General features: G+C 38.1%; 1 protein-coding gene across 45 annotated transcripts in view; it reads right to left on the bottom strand.

The window, feature by feature from the left end:
• CLASP2 (cytoplasmic linker associated protein 2) overlaps nucleotides 1–16,992 on the bottom strand; it is a 212,545-nt gene that overhangs the window by 152,714 nt on the left and 42,839 nt on the right. For 44 of the 45 annotated variants that reach the window (XM_078377537.1, XM_078377543.1, XM_078377539.1 and 41 more), the window contains one exon: nucleotides 14,379–14,449. In XM_078377537.1, coding sequence (XP_078233663.1) covers nucleotides 14,379–14,449 — 71 coding nt within the window. Of the gene's footprint in view, nucleotides 1–10,161; nucleotides 10,743–14,378; nucleotides 14,450–16,992 lie in introns of those variants that run through there. The other variant, XM_078377565.1, reaches the window with a different exon arrangement.

Here is a 16,992-nt window from a genome sequence, read left to right as displayed (position 1 = left end):
TGAGTCCACACCCTGGCCCATGACTTGTGTTTTCTTCAGGCTGATTGTTAGTCCAAAGTCTTGGCAGGCCTTGCTGAAACGGTTCATGAGTTGTTGGAGGTCTTCAGCAGAGTGGGCAACAATGGCTGCATCGTCTGCAAAGAGGAAGTCCCTCATGCATTTCAGCTGGACTTTGGTCTTTGCTCTCAATCTAGAGAGATTAAAGAGCTTTCCATCTGATCTAGTCCGGAGATAGACACCTTCTGTTGCAGTTCCAAAGGCATGCTTCAGCATGACAGCAAAAAAGATCCCAAAAAAGTGTTGGTGCGAGGACACAGCCCTGTTTCACTCCGCTTCGGATGTCAAAGGGATCTGATGTTGAGCCGTCAAAAACTACAGTGCCTTTCATTCCATCGTGGAAGGACCTGATGATGTTAAGGAGACGAGGTGGACATCCAATCTTGGGAAGTATTTTGAAAAGGCCATCCCTGCTAACCAAGTCAAATGCTTTTGTAAGGTCTATGAAGGCCACTAAGAGTGGCTGTTGTTGTTCCCTGCATTTCTCCTGCCTGTTAATTGATGTAATATTGCCTGTTAATTGATGTAAGATGCCTTCTTATTCATTGTTCATAATGTTTAAATATCATTTGTTAATGATGTTAACCACTGTTATACACTCATTGTTTGCAACTTTAAATATTGTCTTTCATTGCTGTAAGCCACCTGGGGCCTTTTCAAGGAGAAAGGTGGGGTAAAACATATTTTAAATAAATAAACAATTGTGGCTATCTTCTCACCATCATCAAGTACAGGTGTGAAAAAGAGAACACAATACGAACAATGTATTTCAAGATTATCAGTCATGTACGTAAAAGCTCAGAGAGAGGTGTGGTGCTGCCAAGTCATTTCTGGCTTTGGCAGCCCTATCAGAGTTTTCAACTTATGTCGGATACTTCAGGAATAGTCACAAGTGCCAGCGCCCAATGAGTTTTCATCAGCAGAAATTTTGACTTATGCATCCTGATTCCCTAACATTCTCATCCATCACACCACACTGGCTCCTACTAGTATCTAATCAATTCTCGTCTCTAAGTGCTTCCATATAAAGGAGTGACACAAATTCCATGGTCAAAAAATGCTGCCTCCCCTCTGCTTGCCTTACATGTGTAGTTATCTGAAATGGGACACTATGAAACTTAAAAGCCCAAGATTCTTTCCAAAACTCAACACAAAGAAAGGCACAAAACAGAAGATTCTAAACAGCCCCTGAGTGACACACATTTGGCAATATCAAACCCAGGCTGGCAGTAATTCATTTATTGAAGTTCTGGGTCAACTTTTGTCCAAATTGACTGTTGGCAAAAAGAACAATACTACTTCACTTAATCATCTTTGGAAATGGTCACCTAACTTGTTTAGTAGAAACTACACAGATGCTTAAATAAATAGCTGTAGGAACCAGAGAAAATAATGGAAGAAAACCTGCTGCACATTTATGCAAACGGTGTAAAGTGCAGACGCAAATTGCTTTAAGAAATCGCCACATTAATTACAGTATCTGTTGTATATTAAGTTTTACAACTTGGTTGTAACAATGATCACAGAAATTTCTTAACTTACAGCAATTTACATCTAGAAGTTAAACTGTTTGTGCAACTTGCAACAGGATTTTGGCCAAAGTGTCCTTTCTGAAGCACCTGTGAAGATCCTCTGAACTTACAGGAATCAGAGACCTATTTCAAATGATATACATCAGTTATCGAAGTTCATCTCAGTATCATTCTGATGCTTAGTAAGTTTCTAGTTAAGACACTTGGAGCATTACACCAGTGGTTCTTAACGTGGGCAATAATGCCCCCCGGGGGCGATTTCATTTTTCAGGGGGGCAGCAGAACGAAAAGGGGCGGCGTGGGGGCGCTGGAGCAGAAGGGGGCGGTAGGGGGGCGCTGGAGCAAGCCAAAACTGTGAAGATGGCTGTAGCCTTTTTACCGTGTGCATGAATATATATTTTCCTCCAATCTTAATTTAGTTTCAGAGTTTTTGTCTTGAAATTTTTAGTTCCTGCATTGCGGTTTGTTTTTATGCCCTTTTTATATTTCTTTTTGCATCTTAAAATTTGCTTGCAACTAAATCATTAAATGTTACTTTTTGGGGGCATTTCATTTTCTTGGAATTGAAATTTTTTTCCAGGGGTCATTGGATTTAAGTGTCATTCATAAATAAATAAATAAATAAATAAATAAATAAATAAATAAATAAATAAGATATCATCACCATGGCGAGGGGGGGCAATGATAACTTCCTCAATGGCTCAAGGGGGCGTTTCTTTCAAAAAGGTTAAGAACCACTGCATTACACTTCTGTTTTGGAGATTTATTCTTTGGCTCACATCATTTTGTTAAGTCCTTCCTTGAAATGTAGATTTCCAAGGAGAGCAGCTGTTTCTGGCAAATTTACCTTACCACCGTATACCTTACCACCAGTTTATTTCCCTTTACTTGTCAGCATCAATCAAATGAAGAAAATCTACTTTTCAAATTTATTTAGATTTCAGGCTCACTGGAACAACCATATTAGAACAATGAAAATGCACTTGATAAGACAATTTCCATGTTTGCTTATACTTCAGATTCTTGCTTGCTTCCACTTTACATTGAAATGAGTGGAAAACAGATTTTTGAACAGATTACATACACAGGTAGATCAACACATACTAAAATTTAGGACATTCTGAAATATCCACAAATCTGGTTGCAAATGTGGATGTCAGCAAGGGGAACCCCTTGAAGAAACTCCACTGATGTTGTCAATGCCCTGGTGGAATGAGGGTGGATACTCTGTGGTGCTGGAACTCGAGTGAGTTGATAAGCAAGCTGGATGGTAGGCACATTCACTTGGATATTCTCTGCGAAGTAACTTAAGAGGCAGGAAGTTGGTAGCTTAAAAAAAAGTCTAGCTGAGTGTCTGAAGGATTGAGTGCTGGCTATGTAGAAACCAGAACCCGTTGTACATCCAATGTATGGAGAATCCTTTCTTGAAGATTATATGGAGACGGAAAAAAGGATGGAAGAACCAAAGGTTGGGATATGTGAAACTGGGAGACAACCTTGGGTAGGAAAGAAGTATCTACAAAGAGTTTGACTTTATCTGGGTAAAACTAGAGATAAGGGTAAGTCAGACCTCAAGGCTGCCAGTTCACTAGCACAACGAGCTGAAGTGATAGCTACAAGAAATAACATCTTAAAGGTAAGTAATCTGAGGTCAGTTAATGGAAGGGACTCAAACGGGGCCCTTGTAAGTTGTCGAAGGACTAATGTCAATGACCACTGAGGTGATGGAGGACATATGTCAGGATACATGTGTGAAAGTCCTTTGAGGAAACGTTTCAGAGTAGGGTGTCTGAAAAACTTAGCTGCCGAAGAGGTTGGTGGTTGATAAGACACAACTGCTGAAAGGTAGACTTTGAGGAATGAAAGAGAAAAGCCCTTAATTTTTAATTGCAAAAGAAAATGAAGGACAGTGGTAAGAGAAAGGTTGGTTGAAGGTAGCAATGACGCTGCAGTGAAAGATTGGATTTATTTTTCCATTTATACATGTAGGCTTTCCTAGTTGAGAGTTTCTTTGCATGAAAGAGGACATTTATCAGGGAGGCACAATCCTCCATGCTGTGAGATGAAGGGCAGGGAGATCTGGGTGGAGAATTTGATTTTTGTCTTGTGTAAGCAGGTGAGGCAGGCAGGGCAGGTGATAAATGTCAGATGACAGCCAGTGGAGAATTGGGAATCATGGCTGTCGTGGTCACCATGGAACTATCAGGATAGCATTGGGCCTGTCCTGTTGAAGGCGGATTATGACCTTGTGGAGAAGTGGGAATGGTGGAAAGCAGTGAGTGAGTGATTTGGGCCAACAGCCAACAAATGCGTCGCCGCGGGAGTTCTTGCCGACTCCTGCACAGGAGCAGTAATGTTTGTTGGGAGGCAAAGAGGTCAGTGATGGGTGTGCTTCAGTGTGTGCACAGGGAGAGAAAAATAGTCTGATCTAGTTCCCATTCATGGCCTTGAGATTCTTTGCGACTGAGCAAATCTGCCAGATTGTTGTCCTGACCGGCTATATGTATCGCCGTGAGACAAATGTGATGGGAGATGCACCATCCTCACAGGTCAACAGTGAGATATAGGTGACTTGGAGAGTGAGTGCCCCTTGTTTGAGAATATAGTACATCTTGGTGGTGCTATCTGTGGCTATTTGGACCATTTTGCCAATAAGATGATTTTTAAAGGCCTTGCAGGCTTTTATTACTGCTGAGAGTTCTAGCTCATTGATATGGCACAACCTTTGTCTTCACAACCACTGGGCATGGATTTATAGGGATCAGCAGAGGGCATCCCAGCCGGTGAGGCTGGCATCTGTGGTAACTTGAATTTGTGGACGGGGTTGTTGAAAGGTCATCCCATTTGAGTGCATCAATAATGGTAGATATATTGTCCCAAAGAAAACAATGGTAGGTAAAAGGCTCCCATGTGGGCACAACATGCTCTGGCGCCACTGCCGAACCAAAAAAAAACAACTGGTTCATTGTGCTTGGCGGGCCTCACCATTGGGCACTGATCGGGGCAAAAGGCAACCCAATGATGGTGCTGAGTGTAATCCATGTCCCTGCGAGAAGGCAAGCGGACGCTCTTGTAGGATTGGTGCCTTTGTTGATGTGCTGGAGGCCAAGGTGGTAGATCTACTAGGGCAGTAAGGCATGGTTTCAAGTCGTATTTTGGTGCCGTGGATGTTTGGCAAAGCAACTAGTGAAGACTCACTAGGAGAGCCTGAAAATTGTTGAGGGGCTGGTAGGAGAAGTCGTGATTCAACACACTGTTCCCATTCGGGAGACTGCAATGGTGATAGTTGGTGAGGTGGAAGTGCCCCACAATCTGAGAGAGATCCAATGCAGATGAGGTCTCCAGACTCTGGTGGTTGTGGAGTTGGGGAAACAGTTTTGGAGGGTTTCAATTTCGAAGACTTAGCCTTCTTCGGTGGCAAAGGTTGAGGTGCCAAGGAAACCTCAATAGACGTTTTTCATTTGGTGGTTTTTTTCGATGTCAACTGTTTGGCTTTGTGCACCCGTGTGGCAGTTGATGTTGCGGGCACAACAGGTTCTTGGTGTTCAGAATGAGGTTAAGTAGCCGAAGGATGTTGTTTTGCCTCTTCGGAAATGGCTATATCCATGGCTTTAGCATGAGATACGGACTTACAAGAAGATTGGGACATGGTCTTAGCAGGCTGGAGAGATTGCTCCCAAAGCTGAAGTTTGAGCCTAGAAATGTGACTGCAGAGAATGACGCACTTAAAGTTTTTACAGTGAGGGCATGAGGAAGTTTGATGTGCCTCACTGAGGCAAAAAAGGCATTTAGCATGGCCGTCAGAAAGTGGGATTTTGTTGACACAGGCTGTGCAGCATTTAAACGGGCCTGTAGAGGCCATGAACTGAGAACTGGGAAAAATAAAAAAAGGGGGGCCCTAAGGTCGGAGCGTACTGGTTTGGAAAGTAATAATAATAAGGATTGGTAAAGAAAGAAAAAATTTAAGTAATAAAGGGTAACAAATTTTCTTTCACTTTCAGAAAAAGACTCACAGAAGCAATGATTGAGTCTCTCAACATAGAGGTTGAAAAGAAACTGAAGTGAGAGCGTTGACACCAAGGTACATATACAAGGAGGGAGGAGTCTGCACTAATGTATCTTTTTGCTACCACAGAACTCTAGCATATTCTGACAAGGCTTTGCGTATGCGCAGATCACCCACAGTGTGATTCACAGACGCCATGAAGAACCACAGCTTTTCCTAAGACTGAAAAAATGCAAAAGGGAAATCCACTCTTAAATGAAATTAAAGTAGGTATTCTAAAGTAAACAAGCTAAGTATCTGTCCAAATTATACATAATATCTTAACTAGAACTTTCAAATGTTTGAACTGTTGGTGTGGTGACAGCTTTATCATACAGTGATTTCAAAATGACTTTATCATACAGTGATTTCGAAACTATTAACACAAATTGCAAAAGAATTTGGCTTTTGATTTACTGAAATCACTGAATTCATAAAGTTCTGGTTTCAAACAGTTACAATCACCCTAATGATATATTAATTTGGTAGTAGTTTATCTATTTGTGCAGCAGAGTAAAAAATACCAAAATCAAGTATAATCAAGTTCTGAGGCAACACTGAGGTGGACAGAAGGACACTGTGGTTTGTACCACAGGCCAGTAACCAGAAGTATTTAGATACTTTAAAAATGTGAATAAATAACTATCTTCTTTACTTTAAAATGTAAATATAATAGGTGTGTATTTGAAACACTGGTTGAAATCCCCTAGTAAGTCACAACTACAACAGGCCCACTGAATCAATGGAATTTATGGAGGAGATAAAAACCAAATCCCCACTAATGCAATGGGCCTGCTCTAGTTGTGACTTACATGATTCCAGTCTATAACTTACTCTTTTAAAAGGAAGCTTTCCTAACCCTTATTACATCATACTAGACTATCTACAGTTAGTCATGGTCGATCAGATGCCATCCTGTTTTTCATTTTAAATGCATTTAGTTTCCCAAATATTTGTAAATAGAAACATTCTCTTGTGATAGAACAAGATCAAGAACCCAACATTCGGTTCGAGACACTGAGCAAGAGTGAGGGTTAAAGATGTCCATGTACAACCTGGTAAGTAAGATCTCAGCAATGACAAAATAGATTAACAGAGATGAGAGCTGTAAAAGTATTTGTCATCAATTAACCATTTAATGTAAGGTTATGATAAGACATAAATACTTGTGGCACAGCACATGAATCTGAAGTTTAAGAAAATGCTTCTGTTTATGAGCTATGACTAAAATGTAGCCCCGAATATTCCTGGAAGTACATGTATTTTCAAAATCCTACCCTCCAGTTGAAATAAATGGTTGATCTCTTTCAAGTTTTAAAAAGTGAACAATTGGCCACTTCACAAAAAATCAATAACTGTAGTAATTGTACATTTAATTTACTGTATTTATTGGCAAGTCTAAGATAAAACCAACTTGGATAACTGATCTCCTCTGCCTTGACTCAAAGGCTAGATTACAAAGGGTATGTCAATCTGACAAATATCATTAAATGTTCTCCCTGCCCCCACAAAACACAACGAGCTAGTTAAGGAAAATTTAATGTTGCTTAGTAGAAACTCAAAAACATTAAGTTTATTTTATTTCCAGCAACAATCTGAGTATTCTCAAAGCCTCTGTTCTTCTTGGTGTATTATATTAATATTGTGATCAGAATCTGTGCAAGGAAGGGTAATGCTGTAATCAGTTGCCCCAGACTCATTTGGCATGGTATTCATCATGTAATCAGTAACACAACTGATCATCAGGGTGAATAAAAATCAATGATTTCACTTAAAAATCAATTCAAATCACAAGTTAAATTTAAAAATAATTTTTAATTTAAATAATCAAAAAGTATTTTTTAAAATTAAATCGTAATTTAAATTACAGTGGTGCCTCGCTTAGCGATTGCCTCGTTTAATGATGTATTCGCTTAGCGATGAGGTTTTTGGAGCGATTTTGCGCTCTGTTTAGTGATGTTCCCTACGGGGAAATTTCACATAGCGATGTTCGGGACCTTGCCTCGCTTAGCGATGACAGTTTAGGTCCCCGTTTCGCTTAACGATGTCTGTTTTCGCTATTTTTAAAGTGTCTTAAAATGTTCAAAAACTGTTTTAAATGCTTGGAATCGTTAGTGCACCTTGTAAAACCTTTCCAAACTTAATTTGGCTTTGTTCTGACTCTTCGTTAATTTTTGGTGAATTTTTTCCTCCCTCATTGGAATGCATTGAAATGTAGGTTTGTCAAACCTGCAGTTCAATGCATTCCAAAGGGGGAGAAATAAATTCACCAAAAACTAACGAAGAGTCAGAACAAAGCCAAATTAAGTTTGCAAAGTTTTTACAAAGTGCACTAACGATTCCAAGCATGTAAAACAGTTTTTGAACATTTTAAGACACTTTAAAAATAGCGAAAACGGACATCGCAAAACCATTGGAATGCAATGAATAGGCTTCATTTGGTATCAAAAAATAGAGAACAAGGTTCTAAATGCTGAATTTCAAAATAGGAAGAAAAGCTACCTTCAAAGGCACTAAGATCTGGACAGCACTTCACCTGGTATATGAATGGACCTCAATTTGCTTCTTAAACTGCAACCCCCTACACAACAGCATATGCCACTTCAGAGGGCCCCTAACATGGGGAAAAGCCTTAGGAAAGGACAGAACTAGCTGCAATCATGATATGACATAGTTTCAGTGTAACTTGGCCTAAAGTTTCAGAGTAAGAAAGTTCAATAATGCACAGAACAGGTTATCTAAAACAGAATATTGCTTTTAACCACCATGCCTTTTTTGTCATGACACTGAATAATCTAGTGTCGAGATGCTGGATTCTTCTTAGACGTGACGAACCGGAGACTTAAACAAGAAAAAAACCAGCAACATAATCTTCCTACACAATCCTAATTGTATCTGACATTTTACTCAAAGCTCCTTCACACAAGTGTCAGCTGACTTTTAGAACAGTACTGTTTTAGTACTTATGTCAAATAATTGACATGATCAAACTGCAAAAATCTTGCCTATGACAGTTATTCAAACTCACTTTGGTTACTATTCCTGAAATATAAGCAAAATCTCTTTAAAATGTGCATACAAATAATGTCATTTGTGGGAAAAGCTAGCTAGTGAAAAGAAACTTACATTCTTAATGAAACCATTTAGATTTAATTTCCAATACTTAAGGTAAGCTTTACATGAAATTATTATAAAGAAATATATCAAATATTCGTGAAGGCTTTCACAGCTGGGATCTAATGGTTGTTGTGGGTTTTTCGGGCTCTTTGGCCGTGTTCTGAAGGTTGTTCTTCCTAACGTTTCACCAGTCTCTGTGGCCGGCATCTTCAGAGAACAGAGTGCTGTCCTCTGAAGATGCCGGCCACAGAGACTGGCGAAACGTTAGGAAGAACAACCTTCAGAACACGGCCAAAGAGCTCGAAAAACCACAACAACCAATACATCAAATACTTATTTTGCCACAGGCAACAGTAGGACAAGACTGTGGCAATAATACATACTAAGAAACATTGCAAATTCATAACTAGTCTATGTGAAGCTAGAAAGGAGGTGGTTTGATGAAAACAAATCTAAAACATTAGCACTATAAATTTAACTGCAGGAACATGTACAAATTTATGAAGGAAGTGACATAAATAGTAGTCTTTTAGTCAACAGTGATTTAAAGTCTGCTTAACCATACAGTTCAAGAAAGATATTAGTGTTATAAGATTATGGAACCCTCTGAATAACTACTTAACCCGAGCTTTGCCTAATTTCCTGAGGATTTAAGCACAAACGTCTTGATCATCTATGTTTTGAACATACCTCATTCTCTACATATATAGGTAATATGTACAAAAAATGATCTGTTTGGCATTTTGGCTTTTACTCATTTTTAAAAAACTTAATGTTACTGTAAGTTCTCAGCCAGCACATACAGACTAAAAGCAAACTTAACATCCACATACCCTTAATGTATGGAGGTGGAATATTATAAAGGTCATACAACTCTCTTTGGCTAGCAATATATAGATCATAAAATGGCCAGAACGTCATGAGTAGGAACCATAATCTGAGTAGTTACCGTATAACATTCAAAGTAGAGGATACACATATTCTACTCATTTTTACTTCAGAATTCTTTATACCAATACTGCAAGGATAACAATGGCAACTTAATACTGAAACGTCCAATTACTTCATCGTCTGACTTCTTCTAACATGCCCTTTAAAAATACAGTATATTTTCTTTGAATGACACCTCTTCATAGTAAAATGTAGACACTGCTTATACACAACTAAAATGACATGTACTCCTTACTACCATAACACAAACCCCTAAGATACATGGCTAAAAGATAGTGCAATTCTATATGAAAACTGCTTTTTGTAACCCAAATTTGAACTACAAAAGCTTTAAAAAAATCAGCCACAGATTATGGAGACAGAAATGCACTTGACATTATTTAAGTCTGTACAGTTGTTTCAACAATTCAAGTGCATGAAAGAACAAGTCTGCTTCATAACAATAAGAAATGTACTTACCATCCCCAACAGCCATTAAACAATGGAAAGACTACTAAGGGTTTTTCCAATGATCCAACTTCAAACTGAGTAACTATATGTGCCTGCGCCACTCTCAATTCAGTGCAGCATGAAGACAGACAGAGCACTGTGTGACCCAGTCAGAGCTGCAGTTCTATACTGCAATAGGCAACAGCTGCTATGCCATTTCAAAATAGAAGTCCCGCTTCTTAAAGGAAACTCCTTCTACTCACTATAACCAGCCTGATTCCTGCTTAAACCAAATGATGCATATACCCTGTGAGTAAGATTTATCTCCTCCCCTTCCTCTCCATTGGCTTTGTGCCTTTTCTTTGATATTCTGCTTGTAGCCAATGAACATTATTCCATAAAGATTTCTAATAGAGTCATCAAAACACAAAGCATGTGTTTAGTTATCACTTTTTGCTTCTATTCCCTAAGGATTTCTGTGTAATCAAGAGTAGTCACATGACCCAGTGATGATCTGATTTACATATCAACAAACAGAAGGAAAGTAGTAATTTTCTTTAGCCTTTTGTTGACGGGGAAGCTGTCTTTTCAATCTCCCATTGTACACAATCATCAGTAGCTGTTGTAAACAAATCACGTCAAAGGACGGCAGTCAAAGGCTCTTCTGTTTGGAGAAGGCTGTGCTGTTCCACAAAGATTGCTTCTGGTAAAGGCACTGACACAAAACTGAACCAACCACATAGCTGAGACAAGTCTGCAATGAGTTTCATATCTTAGGTAAAAAAAAGTTAAGGCAGACATTTCTACTAGGAATTTTAAAATATATATACATCAAAGCCAAGAATTTAATGCCTCTTCTCTTCAATGTTGGGAAAATTTATATCCTTTCTTCAGCTATCCAATCACAACATGATTTATTTTTAAAATTCTTCCTTCATTACAATGCTAGTAGACCCATTACGTTTTTCTGAAAGAAAACCTTGCCAATCAATATTCATTCACATTTAAAAATACACCCTGTTCCTGCAACAGTTCTCAAAAAAGCACTAAAAGATTTTCACTTAGGAGAAGGATGTTGGAATTTCTATAATGTAGGAGCAGGGGAAGATTTGAATAGTAAAACAGAGCAGTTATTATGTCAGACTGCATAGAGAGAGGTTCAAATCCTGAAGAAAGATCTTCGATAGATCATTATCTCACTGCCTAATCAAGTCTTCCAAGCTCCATGGAGGAAGGTTAGGTCAGAAATATAAACATGTTTAACTAATGGACTGAATAAGAAATACTACCCTGCTCGAGTCTTCCCCTACTTCACAACCTCAATTGAAATACTAGTTATTCTGATCCCTGCCTGTCCTCAAATAGTTGCAGTGTCCTGGTGCATAACCTTTTTTTCCATCCATTTGGTGTGATAAGTTTCCCCAAATGAAGGAGAAAAAGAGATATTTTTACATCCCCAAAGATACTGCCAAGGAAGAATGCATGCATCTCCCTCTGCCTCCTCTTCTCTCGCTCATTGTCTTCGTTTTCTCTGGGTACCCAACTTTCCAGCCTAGCCAAGCTGGGAAACCACAGTTTTTCCTGTCATTCATTAGTTCCTTACATGGAAGGCTAATACAGTGTTGACAAATCTGTTTCCAGAGTGGGTGGATGGGTTTCTTTTTAAAAGGTGTTTCTGCTCCCAAATGTATTTTTTCAGCAAGTGCTTTAGCCTATAACCTTATGTCAAGCCTACAATTGGATACCTTCCAATGGAAAGCACTTTGTCCATTAATCAGAGGTATCAAAATAGGACAGAGTAACAGATGGTCTTATTTTATATTTATCATATAGAGGAAATATATGGACTAAAGTGCTCCTCATAAATGTATGTAAAATAAATGTATTACACACTAACATGATCTAAGGCAACAGCTAGCAAAAAATAATAATACTAACAATGTAAGCTAGCAAAATACAAATATACCTAAATGGAAAATGCTGACTAGCTAATGACCAACCAAAATGTCTAGTAAATACTATTAGTAATACCATATTTGCCGGCGTATAAGACGACTGGGCGTATAAGACAACCCCCCAACATTTCCACTCAAAATATATAGTTTGTTATATACTTGCCGTATAAGACTACCCCCCTCTCTGCACACCTTCCACACACCAAATAAAAGGTGCTATTCATTGTCACCATTGTACGGCCGCAGCGCCTCCGCCCCTCCCCTGCATCTCCCTGTGACCGGCACTAGTGCGCAAGTGCTCATGTGCGAGCTCTGCATAGACAAGGGGCGGGGTGGAGCGCCATTGCTTCCTGCCGAGCAGAACAGCCCCCCCACTTGGAGGCATGTTTTTCAGGGCAAAAAAGTAGTCTTATACGCCAGCAAATACAGTACTTTTACTTGCAACATCTTATGCAGTGAAGTATAAATAGTTTGCTATTGTGTAACAAGGTTTACCATGCTAACTCATCTGTTTTAGTTAAAAGCAATGATTTGAACTAGTGACACTATTCATCCCAAACAATGGTTTAAGTCTTCTGATTTCTATTTGGAAATCAATATTTGTGCATATTTTTCACAGTACAATGACTGTAACAAAGCTACAAAATTCACAAGTTACTAGTCCACTGATATTTCCACAATGATTGTACCTCAAAGGGGAAAAAAAGATGTGAAGCAAACAGAGCTTACAATCCAAATAAGTGACAAATATTTATGGTTCAAACCTAATGGCTCAAACCTAATTTTAGAGTTATATTTCTGGAGTGATGTAATCCTAAATTCTACTTTTCAAATTATATTCATGTCTGAAAATAAAAAATCTCCTTTATTAAATGCCTATGTTAATAAAATACATTATGGGAGGGAACACTGTTGCTTACAATTGACTGGAAACTTCATTAAAATTGCCCTGATGTTAAATATCTTGTGGGAACCTTCCCAAACCATGCAGAAGGAGCAGCATTTCCAGAACTCAGCCTTCAAGAACAGCAATTCTACAAGCTATGCTGCTGTCTGCAATGCCTGTTTCCATGGAAATAGTTGTTCATTTGCTAATAAATATGAGAAGCTTAACACACCTCTTGTTTGCCAGAATGCCACATCAGTTTTCATAAGGGTACAAATGAGACAGCTTATAGCCTTAATACTTGCAAGTATTTGAAAACCACACCAGAAATGTCATGCAGCACAAATGCCATGCAACATACACATCTTGAAATTGAAGGCACTTACTATGAGTTAGATACCTGCATAGACTTGTAACAGAAATGCTATTCTGCACTTAGTGTTTGCTTATATAAATCCATTTTCTAAATAACCCAAAACTGTAACTGAGCCTCCCCAACTCATAAGAGTTTTCAGCCTCAAGGGGGAAAAACACAGTTCATATGATACATGAAGGCAGTTTAGAATTAAAATATACATTATATGCAGCTCTTTGTCTTATAGACACAATACACAACTCTGTTTTATTCCAAGAGGACCTTTTAGACACAAACATTTGTTCATGGAAATTGTTAGCATATATCATGTAAGGGCTGTAAGGCCACAGAAGATGATAAAGAGGGCCTTTTGAGAATTGGTCTCACACAGAAAATAACTGAATTTCATGCAATATTCTCAGCATCAATCTGCTGTGTTACAATTAAGAATCTGATTTCAGCAAAAAAGAATTAAGTCTTAACACAACCTTCCTCTTGGCAGGTATCATCCGGTATTTTTTACTAAATTTGGCATTTACTCTTGATCTTTTATCTTGGGGTCATTCATACAAGACATTCATGCTGTTTATCACTTCAATTATCTTTCAACCCTATAATATTTTCCAAGGAAAGGGGAAAAAATCATTTTTACTCAAACTGATGCTTTTTAAAATTTGTCTGGCATTTAAGATTAAGAAAAACTTTATAACTGTTAGAACAATACAGTAATGAAACCAATTACTTTGGAAGCTGGTGAGCTCTTCAACATTTAAGGTATTGTATTCAAGAAAAGTTAAATGCCAGATATGCTTTACCCTGGATTGCTGCAATGAACAAGCAGTTGGACTCAGTGGCTTTATAGGCCTCTTCCAACTCTATTGATCTATGATTCCATGTGGAAGCATTATTTTCCAACCATTTCTGAAGGCTTTCGAACTCACAACCATGTAGTCAAACATTGGCCAGCACTACTGTCCTCATCTCAGACATTTTTAGACAAAGATAGTCAACTAGTTTGGACAACAATTCAAACACATAGCTGAATACTCACCACTGATGTTGCTTGAAATCATATTGCCACTGTTTTTCACCTCATCAAATTTCATAAATATTGTTTGCAACCTGAAAAGTAGCACCACATATCAATACAAATGAGAGAACTAACATCTCACCCCTCTCCTCGCCCTGATTTGAAATTACTATTTTATATTATAATTTATTCTAGTCCAATGCTTCTACAAGATTTATTAAAGCCTGCTTCAAGCACTAATTTCTAGCAATATCAAGAGAACCACACACAAATAATTAAGCCAGTGACGTATGATTTACAAAGTTGTGTTGAACCATAGTGCAGTATGTTTTTAAAGTATACAGAATAAAAACAGAAGATGGTATTTAAATACAGGTGATATAGCAAAGTACATATCTTCCTTAATTAATAAGCAAAACATGTCAGATACACATAAAACATCTATCTTGAGTTCATCCATCTACTCCTGGGTTTCCCTTTAAAATGTGGTTTTGGTTTTCTCCAATATTTTTTCCAGCTAGCTTGCCTCATTTTTATATGTCCAAACCATTTTTGTCTCTGCTCTAATTTCAGCAACAAATGTTGGCTAGCTTCCTGGCGCTTGCTGTTCCTAGAGCCTTCTAATCCTCCAGATGTTAGATTTGTTAATTCTTTTTAGGTAAGCCATAACCTGCTACTCTGCTACATTATTTAAGATTCACATCCCAAGTTTCAAAAGTAACATCACCTACAAGACTTATTACAGTATTATAAATATTTAAATGTACAACTACACCAAGGACACACTGTAGATATGGTCAGAGAAAGAATGTGGTGCAAGGTGTACCCACTGTGCATTCTCTATTAAACGAAATGGCATATTCTAGCATTATTATATATTACCTAAAACTATAACATTGCTCAGAAGTATAGTTTTTCACAACAAATTGATCCTTGTCACTTCCCACCGCTAAATACAATGCATATATGACTCTGTAGTATACTAGAAACAGTCAGAGACCTCTGTTGTTCCAATGCTCACTCATCACTGCAAACCTGAATTCAAGCTGAAGCTGTCAAAGCAATTACTAAATTCAAACAGCAAGAATAATATGTACAAGAGCAGCTGGAGAGGAAACAAGGAATACAGTTTCTTAAAAAATCCTTATACTGTACACATTGTGGGCAATGCACACTTGCACTTTTATTTTCATTTAAGGATTAAAAGATGTGAGCATTCTTGAGAATGGTGAAAGCGTCTTCTCTGCTTTCTGCAGACTGGGAGATTATCTGTAACCACTGTACAGTACAGATGGTGCATTTATTCACACAGGGATTTTATATACGCAAGCTGCTCTAGGAATATTCTAGACCTTTAGGCTGAGACTTGGATACCAAGACACAGCTCACAGCACAGAGGACAGAGAGATCCAGCAACATCCCTACTTCTTTTTAACAGATTACAATCCCTGACATTGTGACTGGAATATACTATTAAAGAAGGAGGAAGCTATTTCTTCTGCATGGCAATGAATAAAGGAAAAAACATGTGAGAGGAAAATTTTGGTGAATTCTATGGCACAGTTTAGGTGAATAATCTATACAATCAGCTGTCACAGGTAATGGAACCCTATTCAACTATAAAAGTTCATGAATATGAGTAGATGTAAATATGACCTTGAAGGTACTCTGAAAGTGCTCTTATCTAAGGGGCTAATTTATCACCTAAGGTAACTGGGCCTAGGAGGTGAAAAGCAGACATTTCCACCCTTCACAAGAACTCAAACTCTTTCTGGAGTGCATCCAGTGTTCCTGTAATTTGACTGTACCTTTCTACTACCAAGCCATGTGATAGTTACAGCTGATCATGCCAGCTGACTTATGTTATTTAGCCTGCTAAGGATGATTCTCATCAATTCTTACTGGTTGCACTTTTAGTTTATCCTTATTAACCCAAATACCAAGTTTGTACATCAAGACAAAATCATGAGAAACTTGAATAAAATTGGTATAAGCTCTTCTATTGTCATTATCCATTTAAGTTCACTACAGTGACACTGTGTTCACTGAATTCAGTGGTTTCTTGAGCCCAAGAAAGAAAAATTAATGGTCTTATTTGCCATCTCCAAAATAGGAACAAGAAACAGCAATAACAGACTTAATGTATTATGTTATATATTCTATGATGTAACAAAGCCATGGATGACTGTTGGTATTTACCTTTCTGGGCAAAAACATTTCAAAAGCAAAGCACTATTTGTTTCAAGTAGGTGCTTAATTTTATTTATTTATTTATTAGTTAGTTAGTTAATTTTATGTCCCACCTTCATTTATTAGTTAAACTTATATCCTGCCCATCTAGTGAACCACTTATCTAGGCAGCTAATAACAATTAGAAACTCATACACACCCTCCAAACAAAAATTAGGCAAATAATAAAAATCAGTGAAAAAGAAGAAGCAAGGGCAAACAAAAATTCAAACTCAACAACATAAATTGTCAAGAGTGTCATAGAGGGAGTTTAAAGGCCTCTTTGAAGAGCTCAGATTTCACATACCGTATTTTTCACTCTATAAGATGCACCTCCCCCCAAAAAAAGTGGGGGCGGAAGTCTGCGCGTCTTATGGAGCGAAGCTGGCGATTTCGCCCCCACTGG

This window comes from Pogona vitticeps, chromosome 6 (genome assembly GCF_051106095.1).
Source record: "Pogona vitticeps strain Pit_001003342236 chromosome 6, PviZW2.1, whole genome shotgun sequence".
In the NCBI taxonomy this organism is placed as follows: domain Eukaryota; kingdom Metazoa; phylum Chordata; class Lepidosauria; order Squamata; family Agamidae; genus Pogona; species Pogona vitticeps.
Note: the sequence above shows the minus strand (reverse complement) of the source record. Positions and strands in the feature narration are given on the sequence as shown.